The sequence below is a fragment of the Carcharhinus amblyrhynchos genome, chromosome 5 (assembly GCF_965287045.1).
Source record: "Carcharhinus amblyrhynchos chromosome 5, sCarAmb.v2.hapA, whole genome shotgun sequence".
NCBI classification, from domain to species: Eukaryota; Metazoa; Chordata; class Chondrichthyes; order Carcharhiniformes; family Carcharhinidae; genus Carcharhinus; species Carcharhinus amblyrhynchos.
In genome coordinates this window covers 4,159,169-4,173,860 of record NC_137328.1, presented here as the reverse complement: position 1 = coordinate 4,173,860, position 14,692 = coordinate 4,159,169, and the positions used below count along the sequence as shown (strand labels likewise).

General features: G+C 44.5%; 1 protein-coding gene across 3 annotated transcripts in view; it reads right to left on the bottom strand.

Moving 5' to 3' along the window:
- fam189a2 (family with sequence similarity 189 member A2) overlaps window positions 1–14,692 on the bottom strand; it is an 89,112-nt gene that overhangs the window by 62,921 nt on the left and 11,499 nt on the right. For all 3 annotated transcript variants that reach the window (XM_080188368.1, XM_080188367.1, XM_080188369.1), the window contains exon 2: window positions 9,502–9,558. In XM_080188368.1, the coding sequence (XP_080044494.1) occupies window positions 9,502–9,558 (57 nt within the window). The remainder of the gene's footprint in view (window positions 1–9,501; window positions 9,559–14,692) is intronic.

The following is a 14,692-nucleotide window of genomic DNA, read 5'->3' as shown; positions in this document are numbered from 1 at the left end:
CAAATGCCAGAGCTTAGGGTCCAACAGGCAGCTAAGGGTAGCCACTGGTGGAGCAATTGAGACTTGAGATGTTCAAGAGACCAAAGTTTTTTGACTTCCTCTACTCCTTTTATCCTATGATTGGCGACCAAGCCTCTACTCAGGAATGCTTCGAACAAACGAGCATTTAAATCCCTTAATGATCCTCTGGTGCCTCACAAGAACATGAGGTCTGACACTTGGTTACATAAGGATATTATTCCATGGGGAATCTCTAATTGAAATGGTGTGGCGACAAAAACCTTTCACTCAACGTCAGTGAGATGAAGGAGATTGTCACCGACTTCAGGAAGTGTAGTGGAGAACATGTCCCTGTCTACATCAATGGGGATGAAATAGAAATGGTCAGGACCTTCAGGTTTCTAGGCGTCCAGATCACCCATCCTGGTCCCTCCACGCCAACACTATAGCTAAGAAAGCCCACCAACACCTCTACTTTCTCAGAAGACTAAGGAAATTTGGCATGTCCACTAGACCTCTCACCAACTTCTTGGATGCACCGCAGAAAGTATCCTTTCTGGATATATCACAGCTTGGTATAGTTCCTGCTCTATCCAAGAACAAATAAAATTACAAAGGGTTGTGAATGAAGGCCAGTCCATCACACAAACCAGCCTTCCTTCCATTGACTCTGTCACATTTTCTGCTGCTTCAGAAAAGCAGCCAGCATTATTAAGGACCCCACACACCCCGGACATTCTCTCTTCCACCTTCTTTTGTCAGGAAAAAGATACAAAAGTCTGAGGTCACGTACCAACCAACTCAAGAATAGCTTCTTCCCTGCTGCCGTCAGACTTTTGAATGGACCTACCTTGCACTAATTTGGTCTTTCTCTACACCCTAACAATGACTGTAGCACTACATTCTGCACTCTCTCCTTTCCTTCTGTATAAATGGTATACTTTGTTTGTACAGTGCGCAAGAAACAATACTTTTCACTGTATACTGATACATGTGACAATAATAAATCAAATTAAATTCAAATTGGTCTCCTTGTGGGGCTCATTGACTTTGAGTTCCCTTGGTAAGTGGCAAGGGCCTGCCCTAGTGGAACCCATCACCTGAGCCCTTTAGAAGGCAGAGATCGGGGTGGGTCAGCAGAACCACTGTCCTGGTTGGGACTTGGTGTATGTACATCATGGAGGAGTGGCTTTATTTTATGGTTAACAATAAACGCTGTTCTTTTCCAGTCAGGCTTTCCTGAGTTATTACTGAGACATTAAAGGGCAGATGATCAAAAGTAGGTCTTAACAGCGATTTATAAGTGGAGGAGGGAGAGGTGCAGGAGGTCATGGAGGAGATCCCATCACTTAGGACCCTCACAGCTGGAAGCATGGTGGTGTGATTAACATCAAAGAGAGGCCAGGATTGGAGGAGCGCAGAGATTGAGGATTGTTAGGGAAGCGGCTGAGCCGAGGTATAACTTCAAATAAGACCCCATGTTGAAACTTCCCCATGATCACCAAGATAAATAAACAAAGGCCCGGACCATCACTGTAACATCACAGCCAACATGATTCAAATCTGACCAATGTCATTCCAGAAATGCCATTCCCATGACTGCAGCCTAACTTGAGTAACTGTCATTTGATCAGCTATACTTATCTTTACAACATTCAAACTTAATAGATTACAGTAAAGAGATAATACAAAAGCTTTCTTTCAAAAATATGTAATTGATATGGAACTAATCTCATTAATTAATCTCGATTCTTCTGATAGTAGAGAAATGCTTTGCCTAAGACATAACAGTTTCATATTTTGCTTTTCGTAATCAATATCAAAGTGTATTACAGGTTGGCACAAGGTTGTGCCTTCAAGAACTGAGTTAACAGCTCGGAAATGTAATACAGAAGAGCTGGGCGGAGAAACAAACTGAAGAAGAAGCAAATGAGGCTGGAAGAACAAGAGAATTGTTGAAGGAAGGAAGACAAAGGGAGCTCTATGGACATGTGAGCCGTGCAGAATGGTTGCAGTCACCAGGGGAAGGATCAATGGAAGAAGAGGAAGAGGCGAACAGTGAAGGGAGCAATGAGACAGCATCAAAGTCTGGCTTAACCACAACTCCAACAAGCAGACCATCCACTGCGGCTACGATCAGAAGGTTTGGAAAAGCAATGGTCGCCCACTTCACTCAGCTATGAAACCATACACACTGCGACTCTAACCAGCCCCTGGTGGTCTCTCTCACTATTCTATCAGTTTACAAAGTTGTCATAACTTGCACTGTCATGAGATCATTAACCAAATACACATTATAATTAACCAATCACAAAATGCATGCTGCGTCCATTGATTAATAAGCAATGACGTGGAAGCAGGAATGGGCCACCAGCCTCATCGAGCCTGCCCTGCCATTCGATACAACCATGGCTGATCTGTGCCCTTTTCTGTTCCATTTCCCCGTCGCCCTCTATTCCTCGATCTCTCAAATATTTATCCATCTCCACTTTACATACTTCTTATGATCCAGCCTCCATCTCCCTTTGGGGCACAGAATTCCAGAGATTCATCGTCCTCTGTGAGAAGAAATTTCTACACATCTCAGTTGTAAATGACCGGCCCTTTATCTTGTAGCGATGTCCCCCCAATCGAGACTCTCCCACGTGTGAAAACATGTTACCATCTACCCTGTCCAGCCCCCTCAGGATCTTATATGTTTGAATAAGGTCACCCCTCACTCTTCTAAACTCCAAGGAATACAGACATAGACTATTTAGTCTCTCTTGACAGATCAACGCTCTCATCCCAGGAATTAGCCTGGTGAATCTCCTTTGGACTACCTCCAATAAATGGGCAATAAATGCTGGCCCAGCCAGTGACATCCATGTTCCACGAATGAATGAAAAAAAATTTAGCAATGTAGAGTGAAAATCCAGCCTTAGCATGTTCCATCTATCTTCTCAAGATGGGGAATCAAGGGAAAGTCCTTTATACATCCTTGTTTCATTTACTGATAAGTTATAAATTCAATAATATGATTAATCTTGGAAAGATTACAACGTGTTTTCTTTATTCTCACTGAATTATGTACACAAGAGTGGAAAGTACCCTTGAGGAATAGCCTACATTTCTTTCAAAACCCTGGGCCATCTGAACCTTTACAAATCACTGAAGCTAAATGATGAAAATTAAACTTCGGAACATCAAAACCCACGTCGTTCAGCCTTGATCAAGTGTTGTGCTCCACAAATAACATTTGAGGACTCAAAACAACACAAAAAAAGCCACTACATTGCACACGAGTGTTTGATCTTCCCTGTCTGCACTTGTCTGTAAGATGTTTAATACCCATTGCCAACCAGGCATTTATCCAATTTTTATCAAAGGGGTTTCCCCCAACCTACCATTAGCCCTTTTACTTCCAAAGCTCCTCCACTATGATTAACATTGTACATCACAGGTAAAGCGCCAATATCTAGAGGGCAGGATACTATCCAGTGTTGAAAGGATTGCAACAAGTGGGGTAATGATAGTCACGTGATGCCTGCTTGTGTTTTAAAAGCCAGCTGATTGCAAGGCAAATTGCCAATGGCCTCGTAAATTGTCAGAGATGTTGGGCGGGATTTTCCAGCCCCACTCGCCCCAAGGCCAGAAAATCCCACCTGAGGTCAACAGATGTTTGCTTGCTCCATGTTCTGCCCACTACAATTTCCGTGAAAATTCCACCTGCTGTCTCTTCAAACCAGATACCTTGGTGGCTTCATCATGAGGTTGCTCTCTTGGAGTACGAGCTCCCTGATTGAGATAATGATTGCCTGCCCAATCAGGGAGCCTCGCCTGTATATTATTACGGGAGAGTCAGGTCCACTGGCACTCCAGATTCTGACCATGTGTCTAAAGCATGCTCAGGAGTGGAATAGAGTTTGTAAATAAAGGGTATCTGGTGAAAGGAAGCCGGCCTCTGAGGAGTTATTTTGGACACACTCGTGAAATTTGTTGAAAAGTAGAATTTGGTGGAGGCTGGAAATCCAAATCAAAAAACAAAAAATGCTGGGGCAAAAATTCAACAGGTTTGGCAACCCAGAGAGGGAAAAAGAGTCAATAGGCAGGATGTTACAGCCTCATTCATCCTGAAACCGTAAAATCCCACCCGAAATCAACAGACCTTCCCACTGTCCGCCCCTCACCCACTCCGATTCCCATGGAGGGCGGGGTGGTAAAATTCTGGCCAATAGTTCTGATCTGTGGCCTCTGGATGAAAAGACCAAAGATAGCGGCAGACGGAATTCAATGTCCAGAAGTGGGAGATCATCCATTTTGGACCCATGATCAAAGTATTTTCTAAACAGTCAGAAGCTCGGAATGCTGGAGGTGCGGAGGGATTTAGGGATCCAAGTACGCAAATCAAAGGACAAATTGCTTCGAGGTGGCAGGTAATCTCTCAAGCATAGAAGGTTAAGAGCTATTCTAATTGCGGTGTTTAAAACGATTAAAGGATTTGATGGGGTCAATAGCCCATTTAGGGGAAGCACTTCCTCACACAAAGAGGTGTGAAAATCTGGAACTTGTGCCACCAAAGAGCTATTGAGTCTGGGGACCAATAAAACATTTCAAAATTTTGTTAGATAACGGGATTAAGGATTACAGAATCAAGATGGGTCGATGGAGTTAAGAGATTCGTCAACCCATGATCTAATTAAATGGTGGAAGAGGATTGAGGGGTTGAATGGCCTCCTCCTGTTCTTATGTTGCGAACATAAGTTTCCCTCACTGCTTGATATTTTGATGCGGAGATGCCAGTGGTGGCCTGGGAATCACGAGCTTTCGGAGTGCTGCTCTACACACCCGGTGAAGGGGCAGCGCTCCGAAAGCTCGTGATTCCAAATAAACCTGTTGGACTTTAACCTGGTGTTGTGAGACTCCTCACTGATATTTTGACAAGCTGGATTATGCCCACTTCCGAACCTTCACTGAATTCCGCAGCCGGCGGACATTTGCTTCAGAAACAGGGCAGCTGGGAAAGGGGGGCAGCGGGGCAGTCCCTGAGACACGGGGTTCCCGTCAGATACCAAACCAAGATGGCGTTGGGTTTGCCGATACTGAGCTGCTGACAGTCGTCATCTTATCCAGGAGCTGCACTGCAACAGGCAAGGAGCAGAGCGGGCTGACACGGAGAACTGGAATCCAGTTGGCAGCGATCGACACGGGTGTATGTAAGCTAACACCATATTTACAAATGAAATGACTGAAGGAGAAACACTGATGTGGAAATGGGTCACCAGCTCTCTGGGAAGTTAAGATTAATCTGTCACCAGGAATCATTGTTGGTCTTTTTCCTTTCATTTACTTTTCATTCTGCTGTTTCTTTTGAGCAGTTGGGAGATAGAGGGGATATTTGGGGGGTCATAGAATGCATGGCGTGGACAGAGGTCCTTTGGCCCAAACTGGTCCATTCCAACCAATAATTCCACCTAAACTAACCCCATATAGAATCATAGCTCCCCCCCCGCTCCAACAGTGCAGAAGGAGGCCATTTGGCCCATCAAGTCTGCACCAACTACAATCCCACTCAGGCCCAATGCCCGTAACCTCACTTATTTACCCTGCTAATTCCCCCATTACTAAGGGGCAATTTCGCAAGGCCAATCCACCTAACCCGCACATCTTTGGACTGTGGGAGGAAACCAGAGCGCCTGGAGGAAACCCACGCAGACACGGGGAGAACGCGCAAACTCCGCACAGACAGTGACCCAAGGCGGGAATCGAACCCGGGTCCCTGGTGCTGTGAGGCAGCTGTGCTAACCACAGTGCACTGTAGAGTTATAGAACCTATGGCACGGTCATAGAGTCAACGTCATGAGATGGAATCTCCCAGAATTGCCAACTCAAGTTGGCAACTCCAATTGGAGAGGGTGTCAGGGTCTGCTGGAGTTGGCTGTGAAGGAGGACAAACCCTTGGAGGAGAGGGGTTAGTGGTGTAGGAATATGACTGAACTGGAACATCAGTGGGGCACAGCACTCAGAGGCAATATTTCCCCACCCTGCTCCAAATTAGACAGCTATATGGGACGATCTCCGTCAGGCTTTCAGTAAAATTAGAACGCATCAAATTTTCCAGATATTCTAGACTGAGTTAAAATAAAATTCACACGAACCTTATCGGTTACAGAAATAACCGCACATATGATACTGCCTTTAACCGAGCCTGAAATGCAGACAACATTTTCAGCTTACTTGCTGTGTTGGCATTGCTGTTTAGTAAAGATATGTCAGCACAATTCTTCCACTTCTTAATCGCTTAATTGAACCAAAAATAAAAATGTGTATTTATATAGCGCTTTTCACAACCCCACAATGACCAAAAGCACTTCATAGCCAATGACGTACTCTTTGAGGTGCAGGTATTGGTGTAATGTAGGAAATGGAGCAGCCAGTTGGCACACAGCAAGATCCCACAAACAGCAATGTGACAATGACCAAACAATCTGTTTTAGTGATGTTGATTGATGAATAAATACTGGCCAGGGCATCAGGGATCTATTTTTTATTTATGGGATGTTGAAGCCATATGGCCGGCACGGTGGCACAGTGGTTAAGACTGCTGCCTCACAGCGCCAGGGACCCGGGTTCAATTCTGACTTCAGGTCACTCTCTGTGTGGAGTTTGCACATTTCCACCCCCCCGCCGTGTCTGCATGGGTTTCCTCCAGGTGCTCTGGTTTCTTCCCACACTCCAAAGATATGTAGGTTAGGTGGATTGGCCATGCTAAATTGCCCCTTAGTGTCAGGGGGATTGGCAGGATAAATAGAGGTTACAGGGATAGGGCCTGAGAGGAATTGTTGTTGGTGCAGACTTGATGGGCTGAATGGCTTCCTTCTGCATGGTAGGGATTCGATGATTTGGCAAGGACAGCATTTATTGTCCATCCCTAATTGCCCTCGCCAGCAGTTAGGAGACAACCAAATCGCAGTGGGCCACACAAATATACAAACAAGGCCGCTCGTTCCTGCTCCACCATTCAATAAGATCATGGCTGATCTGATTGTAACCTCAACCCCACATTCATGCCCACCCCCAATAACCTTTCACCCCCTCGTTAATGCAGAATCCATCTAGCTCTGGCCCTAAAAACATTCAAAGACTGTTTCCACTGCCCATTGAAGGAGAGAGTGCTCGAGACTTACAATCCTCTGAGAGAAAGAATTTCCCTTCATCTCAGTCTGAAAGGGTTACCCCCTTATTTTTAAACAGTGACCCCTTGTGCTAGATTCTCCAACAAGAGGAAACATCTTTTAAAGAATTCCATTAAATTGCCTCTTATTCTTCTAAACTCTAATGGATACAAATTTAACCTCGCCAGATTTTCCTCAGAAGATAACCCACCTATTCCTGTATTAGACTAGTAAACCTTACCTGAACTACTTCTAACACATTTACATTTTTCCTTAAATAAGGACACCTGTACTGGACACAGTACTCCAGATGTGGTCTCACCAATATCCTGTAAGAACATAAGAACATAAGAAATAGGAGCAGGAGTAGGCCATCTAGCCCTTCGAGCCTGCCCCGCCATTCAATAAGATCATGGCTGATCTGTCACTGCTTAGTTCCACTTTCCCGCCCTCTCCACATAACCCTTAATCCCCTCTCTTATCAAAAACCCATCAACCCGCGTCTTAAAAATATTTAGCGAGGCAGCCTCCACCACTTTAACGGGTAGAGAATTCCAGAGATTCACCACCCTTTGAGTGAAGAAGTTCCTCCTCAACTCCGTTCTAAACCGCCCCCCTTTTATCTTGAGGCTGTGCCCCCTGGTCCTACTGTCTTTTTTGAGCGGGAAGAGTCTCTCCACCTCTATCCTATCCATCCCATTCATCATCTTATACGTCTCAATGAGATCTCCCCTCATTCTTCTAAACTCTAACGAGTACAAGCCCAGTTTATTCAGCCTCTCCTCATAGCTCAACCCCCTCAACTCCGGTATCAGCCTAGTAAACCTCCTCTGCACTCCCTCCAAGGCCAAAATATCTTTGCGCAGGTGCGGCGCCCAAAACTGCACACAGTACTCCAGCTGCGGCCTCACCAATGCCCTATACAGCTGCAGCAAGACCTCCCTACTTTTATATTCAATCCCCCTCGCTATGAAGGCCAGCATCCCATTTGCCTTCCTGACCACCTGCTGCACCTGCAAGCTGTACAACTGAAGCATAACCTCCTTACTTTTTTAACCAACTCCCCTCACAATAAACAATAACATTCTTAATTATTTGAGCTGCTCACCTGATGAAGGAGCAGCGCTCCAAAAGCTCATGATTCCAAATAAACCTGTTGGACTTCTTACTATATATCACACAACAGCATTTACATAGTGCCCTTAAAGCAGTAAAACCTCCTGAAACATTTCTTGGATGCAGTCATCAGACAAAAATGTGACATAATTGTACACCAATAATTGCAACAACAGATCACGGAAACAATTCACTGGCCTGAGTCAACGTAAAACATGCTGAGTTGATAAGCAGAGTGAGAATCCATCCTAATCGTTACATCCGACCAAACTGCCAATCACTAAGTTTTTGTTGTTCTGATTTGAGTCCTGTGCAGAACGTGAGTCTTCAGGTGAGATGTGTGAAGATGTTTAGAGATGGAGCGAGAGCTGGTGTGAGTTCTTGGAATGAAGTGACAGAGAGGGTAGATGAGGGTGGTGCAGTGGATGCTGTGTACATGGACTTGCAAAAAGCACTTGTTAAAGTACCACATCGCAGACACACTGTGAAAACAGGAGGCAGTGGGATTAAACAGCACCGAGACAATTTTTGGATCTATAATGCATAGATCCAAAATTGTCCACAAGATAGGAAGCAGAGAATAGTGCTGATTGATTGTGTGTTTGATATGGAAAACCTGCAGGGCCGTGGGTTGAGATATGGAGGGACTTTTTGATATAGTGAATTATCATGGTTTAGAATGTGCTGCTTGGACAGGCAATGGAAACAGATTCAGTAATGACTTTCAAAAGAGAACTAAATGTACACTCGAAGAGGAGATAGTTGTATGGCTAGGGAGAAAGAGCAGGAGGGAATGGATAGCTTTTCCAAAGAGACAGCACAGATATGATGGATTGAATGGTGTTCTGTGCTGCATTATTCTGTGATTCTATTCTGTAAATACCTCGGTGTGGCTGGTATGGAGAATAGAAGCATAAAAATGGGAATAGGTGTCCATGTTCATCAGTGTGTGTGCGGTGTTTGTGTGCATGTGTGTGCACATGTATGTGTGTGTTTGCATGTATGTTCATGTTTGGGTGTATGTTTCTGCAATTGTAGAGTGTTAGACTGCACATCTATGTGTGTGTGCATGTCTATGTGTGCATGTGTTTGTGCGTGTTTGCATGTGTGTGCATATTTGGTTGCATGTTTGTACATGTATGGGTGTGCTTGAGACTGTGTGTGTGTGTGTGTGTGTGTGTGTGTGTGTGTGTGTGTGTGTGTGTGTGAGAGAGAATGAAAGCTGTCCTACCAGAAGTAACATTGGCCTTTTCCATGTGGTTAAGCCCAGGATTCCTGAAAGGATCACCTGTAAAACACATTGTAAGAAGGGATTACTATTGGGTTCAAACATACTTGGAAATAAATGCAGCTCCACAAAACAACAATCAACTACTCTGGAGAGAATTCCAACTGGACACAAGCTTTGAATCTGTAAAATCCAGGCCACAATGCAAAGACTTCTAATGCGGACACAGAATGGAAAAAATAAGGATGGGCAGAGACCATTCGGCCCCTCAAGTCTGGTTTGCCAGTCAATGCATTCATGGCTGACCTTTGGCCTTAACTCCGCTTTCTCACCAAGTGACAATCAATGAAGTTCAGGTAAACACGGGCATAAATGTGGATTAAAAAGTAGATGATTACTTACGGACTGCGACAGGTTGCAATGGGATCAGAGACGGCGAAGGGGATCTTTAATGGAGGTGTCACTCATGAAATCAGTAAGGGTTGCGATGGAGGGGATGAGGGGAAATTGTCTCCTATGGCGGCAGGATTGGCAACTAGAGGAACGTGTTTCATCAGATTCCCCAAAGAAATTGAGGGAGCGTGAGGAAACACTTGTTTTCCAACTACGCTGAGTTGTGATCTAGAATATTCTAGCAGATTCAATAACATTCAAAAGGGAAGTGGATAATGACTCAATGGGGAGAAAATTGTCACACTGTGAGGAAAGAGCAGGGACATGGGACTAATGGGACCACTCTCTCAAAGAACTGACATTGACACGCTGGGCCGAATGGCCTCTTTCTGTGCGATATCATTTTATCTACATACCACGGGGGTCAGGGAATGCAGGTTAGTACAGACACCAGAGTATAATCTGAATGATTACAGGAGATTAAATCACCTCAGTACAGCACAGTGTGGGTCTCAAATCCCATCAGATGGGCTAAAGCTAGCGTAGGGCAAAAAGGAAGGAAGTAATTTATCAATATCTGTCAAAACATCTATAATAATATTGCGGCCTAACAGTGGAAAGTGTGTCACCAAGACCTGAAGCCATTGTCACTGAAACTTATATTTTTAATCAAATTAATAGATGAGGAAGGTTTTCATCAGACAGAACGTCAACAAAACACTTGGAAGGTTTCTCTACAAGAGCCTCCAGTGTGTTAACAATCTAGTCCTGATTTAATGGAAGTTGCCAATGTGATGGGTGACATGGCAAGTTTCTGTGACATGGTTCACTTTGTGTTCATTACAGCGATGACAATTAGCTGGTTCCCATTCACCCTCACACTCAATTTTACTAACTGCCTACAGTTACATTCTGGTTCAACACATCAAGATTCTGTGTACATTAATCCACACAAGCTTCCTCCTGGCCATCCTCATCTCATTTTTTTTCAGTTTGTTCAAGGGATTTGGGAATTTCTGGCTAAGACAGCATTTATTACCCATCCCTAGTTCAGGGTGGCACGGTGGTTAGCACTGCTGCCTCACAGCGCCAGGGGCCCGGGTTCAATTCCAGCTTTGGGTCACTGTCTGTGCGGAGTCTGCACATTCTCCCCGTGTCTGCGCCGGTTTCCTCCGGGTGCTCCAGTTTCCCCCCACAGTCCAAAGGTGTGCTGGTGAGGTGGATTGGCCATGGTGAATGTGTGGGGTTACAGGGATAGGGCAGGGGAGAGAGCCTGGTTAAGACACTCTGTCAGAGAATCAGTGCAGACTTGATGGGTTGAATGGCCTCCTTCTACAATTCTAGTTGCCCTTGAGAAGGTGGTGGTGAGCTGCCCACTTGATCCACTGTGGTCCCTTTGGTGTAGGTACACCCACAGGATTTTGGGGTTATGGAGATAGGGCCTGGGTGGGATTGTGGTCAGACTCAATGGACCATATGGCCTCCTTCTGCACGGTAGGGATTCTAAGTTACATCCTCTGAATTGATTTGACTTAATTTATTACTGACAAGTGTATTAGTATACAGTGAAAAGTCTTGTTTCTTGCGTGCTATACAGACAAAGCATACCATTCATAGGGAAGAAAAGGAGAGAGTGCAGAATGTGTAGTCATAGTTAGGGCACAGAGAAAGATCAACTTAGTGCAAGGGAAGTCCACTCCAAAGTTTGATGCCTTTTTAACATAGTAAAGCATTTCAAGACACTTCAAAAGAAGAGTTATTGGACAATATCTGGCAGATGACTGAACCTCTACATCAATTTAATCTTCCTTTCTTCCCTTCAATGTTGAAAAATCTATTGATTTTAATCTTGACTCTGTTCACTGATGAAAAATCACAGTCCCGCGCTCCAGAGAATCCTATTTCTCCTTGTCTCAGTTCCAAACGTCACTCTTAGTTCCAGACTGTCCATTCAAGGGAATGCCTCTCAAAAGAGAGAGGTAGCAAGCTTCTCCTTGCTGTTTAGAAGAGTGAGGGATGGCCTTATTCAAACATATCAGATCCTGAGGGGTTTTGACAAGGTAGATGTGAGATGTTTTCACTTGTGGGAGAGTCTTGGACAAAGGGACACAGTTACAAGATAAAGAAGCTGTTTTTGAGTTGGTTGCTATGTGTCCTCAGACTTTTGCACCTTTTTCCCAATGGAAGAAGGTGGAAGAGAGAATGTCCAGGGTGTGTGGGGTCCTTAATTATGCTGGCTGCTTTTCCGAGGCAGCGGGAAGTGTAGACAGAGTCAATGGATGGGAGGTTGGTTTGTGTGATGGATTGGGCTACATTCATGACCTTTTGTCATTCTTTGCAGTCTTGGGCAGAGCAGGAGCCCATACCAAGTTGTGATACAACCAGAAAGAATGCTTTCTATGGTGCATCTGTAAAAGTTGGTGAGAGTCGTAGCGGACATATCAAATTTCCTTAGTCTCCTGGGCTATCTTAACTATAGTGTTGATATGAGGGGACCAGGACAGGTTGTTGGTGACCTAGACACCTAAAAACTTGAAGCTCTCGACCATTTCTACTTCGTCCCCATTGATGTAGAGTGATGCATGCTCTCCTGAAGTCGATGACAATCTCCTTTGTTTTGTTGACATTGAGGGAGAGATTATTGTTACCGCACCAGTTCGCCAGATTCTCTATCTCATTCCTGTACTCTGTCTCATCATTGTTTGAGGTCCGACCCACTACATCATCAACAAACTTGAAAATCGCCATGTTTTCAGCTATCTGACCCTAAATTCTGGGATTATACCTCACCCCTACCCTACCCCCTCACCCCCCACAATCCTCTTGATCTCTCTCTCCCACAACAGGGTCAGCATGCAAGGAAGTCTTGCTATAATCATACAGCCTTTGAAGTACTGTGCACTGTTCGGTCACCTTACCGAAGGAAGTGTGTACTTGCCTTGGATGAGGTGTAAATGAAGGTTCATCAGACTGATTCTATCTAGGGTGAGAAATTGATTACATCGAGCCTGTATTCTCTGGGGTTTAGAAGAAAGGTGGTTCTGTTCAAACATATAAAATTACTGGCAGGCTTGACACAGTACACAAGAACACATAACAAACAGAAGCAGGAGTAGCCATCAGGCCCTTCAAACCTGCCCCACCATTCAATATAATCATGACTGATCAATGCTGACCTCAGTTCCTTTTCTGTGCTATATCCCCGTAGTCCTCTGTTCCTCCATCTCTCAAATATTTATCGACCTCTACTTTAAAAACATCTAATGATCCAGCCTCCACTTCCCTTTGGGGCAGAGAATTCCAGAGATTCACCACCCTCTGCGTGAAGAAATTTCTACGCACTTCAGTTTTAAATAGCCGACCCTTTATCTTGTAGCTGTGTCCCCTTGTCCAAGACGCTCCCACAAGTGAAAACATCTCACCTTGTCAAAACCCCTCAGGATCTGATATGTTTGAATAAGGCCATCCCTCACTCTTCTAAACAGCAAGGAGAAGCTTGCTACCTCTCTCTATTGAGAGGCATTCCCCTGAATGGACAATCTGAAACTAAGAGTGACGTTTGGAACTGAGACAAGGAGAAATAGGATTCTCTAGAGCGCGGGACTGTGATTTTTCATCAGTGAACAGAGTCAAGATTAAAATCAATAGATTTTTCAACATTGAAGTGAAGAAAGGAAGATTAAGTTGATGTAAAGGATCAGTCATCTGCCAAATATTGTCCAATAACTCTTCTTTTGAAGTGTCTTGAAATGCTTTACTATGTTAAAAAGGCACTATACAAATGCAAGTTGTTGTTGTTCATGTGCAGAGTTATGGAAGAAACATTGCTAAGCCTGAAAGGCCAGGAGACCAGGAGAGCCTATTTAAATGTTGCACTGGGAAAACTTGGTTAACCCGTACACAATTGTCTCTACACCTGGTGGACAGTGAAGAAGGTTATCTCGGATTGCAATGGGATCTTGCTCAATTGGGCCAGTGGGCTGGTGAATGGCAGATGGAGTTTAATTTAGATAAATACGAGATGATGCATTTTGGTAGATCGAACCAGGGCAAGACTTACTCAGTTAATGGTAGGGCACTGGGGAGAGTTATAGAAGAAAGAGATCTAAGGGTACAGGTTCATAGGTCCTTGAAAGTGGAGTCACAGGTGGACAGAGTGGTGAAGAAGGCATTTGGCATATTTGGTTTCATTGGTCAGAACACTGAATACAAGAGTTGGGACGGTCTTGTTGAAGTTGTACGAGATACTGGTAAGGCCACACTTAGAATATTGTGTATAGTTCTGGTCACCCTATTATCGATAGGATATTATTAAACTAGAAAGAGTGCAGAAAAGATTTACCAGGATGCTACTGGGACTTGATGGTTTGAGTTTTAAGGAGAGGCCATTCGGCCCATCAAGTTTGCTCTGCCATTCAATCATGGCTGATTTTTTTCTCATCCCCATTCTCCTGCCTTTTCCCCATAACCAATGATCCCCTGGGTAGGCTGGAAATTTTTCCTCTGGAGCGTAGGAGGCTGAGGGGTGATCTTATAGAGGTCTATAAAATAATGAGGGGCACAGATCAACTAGATAACTAATATCTTTTCCCAAAGGTAGGGGAGCCTAAAACTAGACGGCATAGGTTTAAGGTGAGAGGGGAGAGATACAAAAGGGTCCAGCGGGGCAGTTTTTTCACACAGAGGGTGGTGAGTGTCTGGAACGAGCTGCCAGAGGTAGTAGTAGAGGCGGGTACAATTTTGTCTTTTAAAAAGCATTTAGACAGTTACATGGGTATGTTGGGTATAGAGGGATATGGGC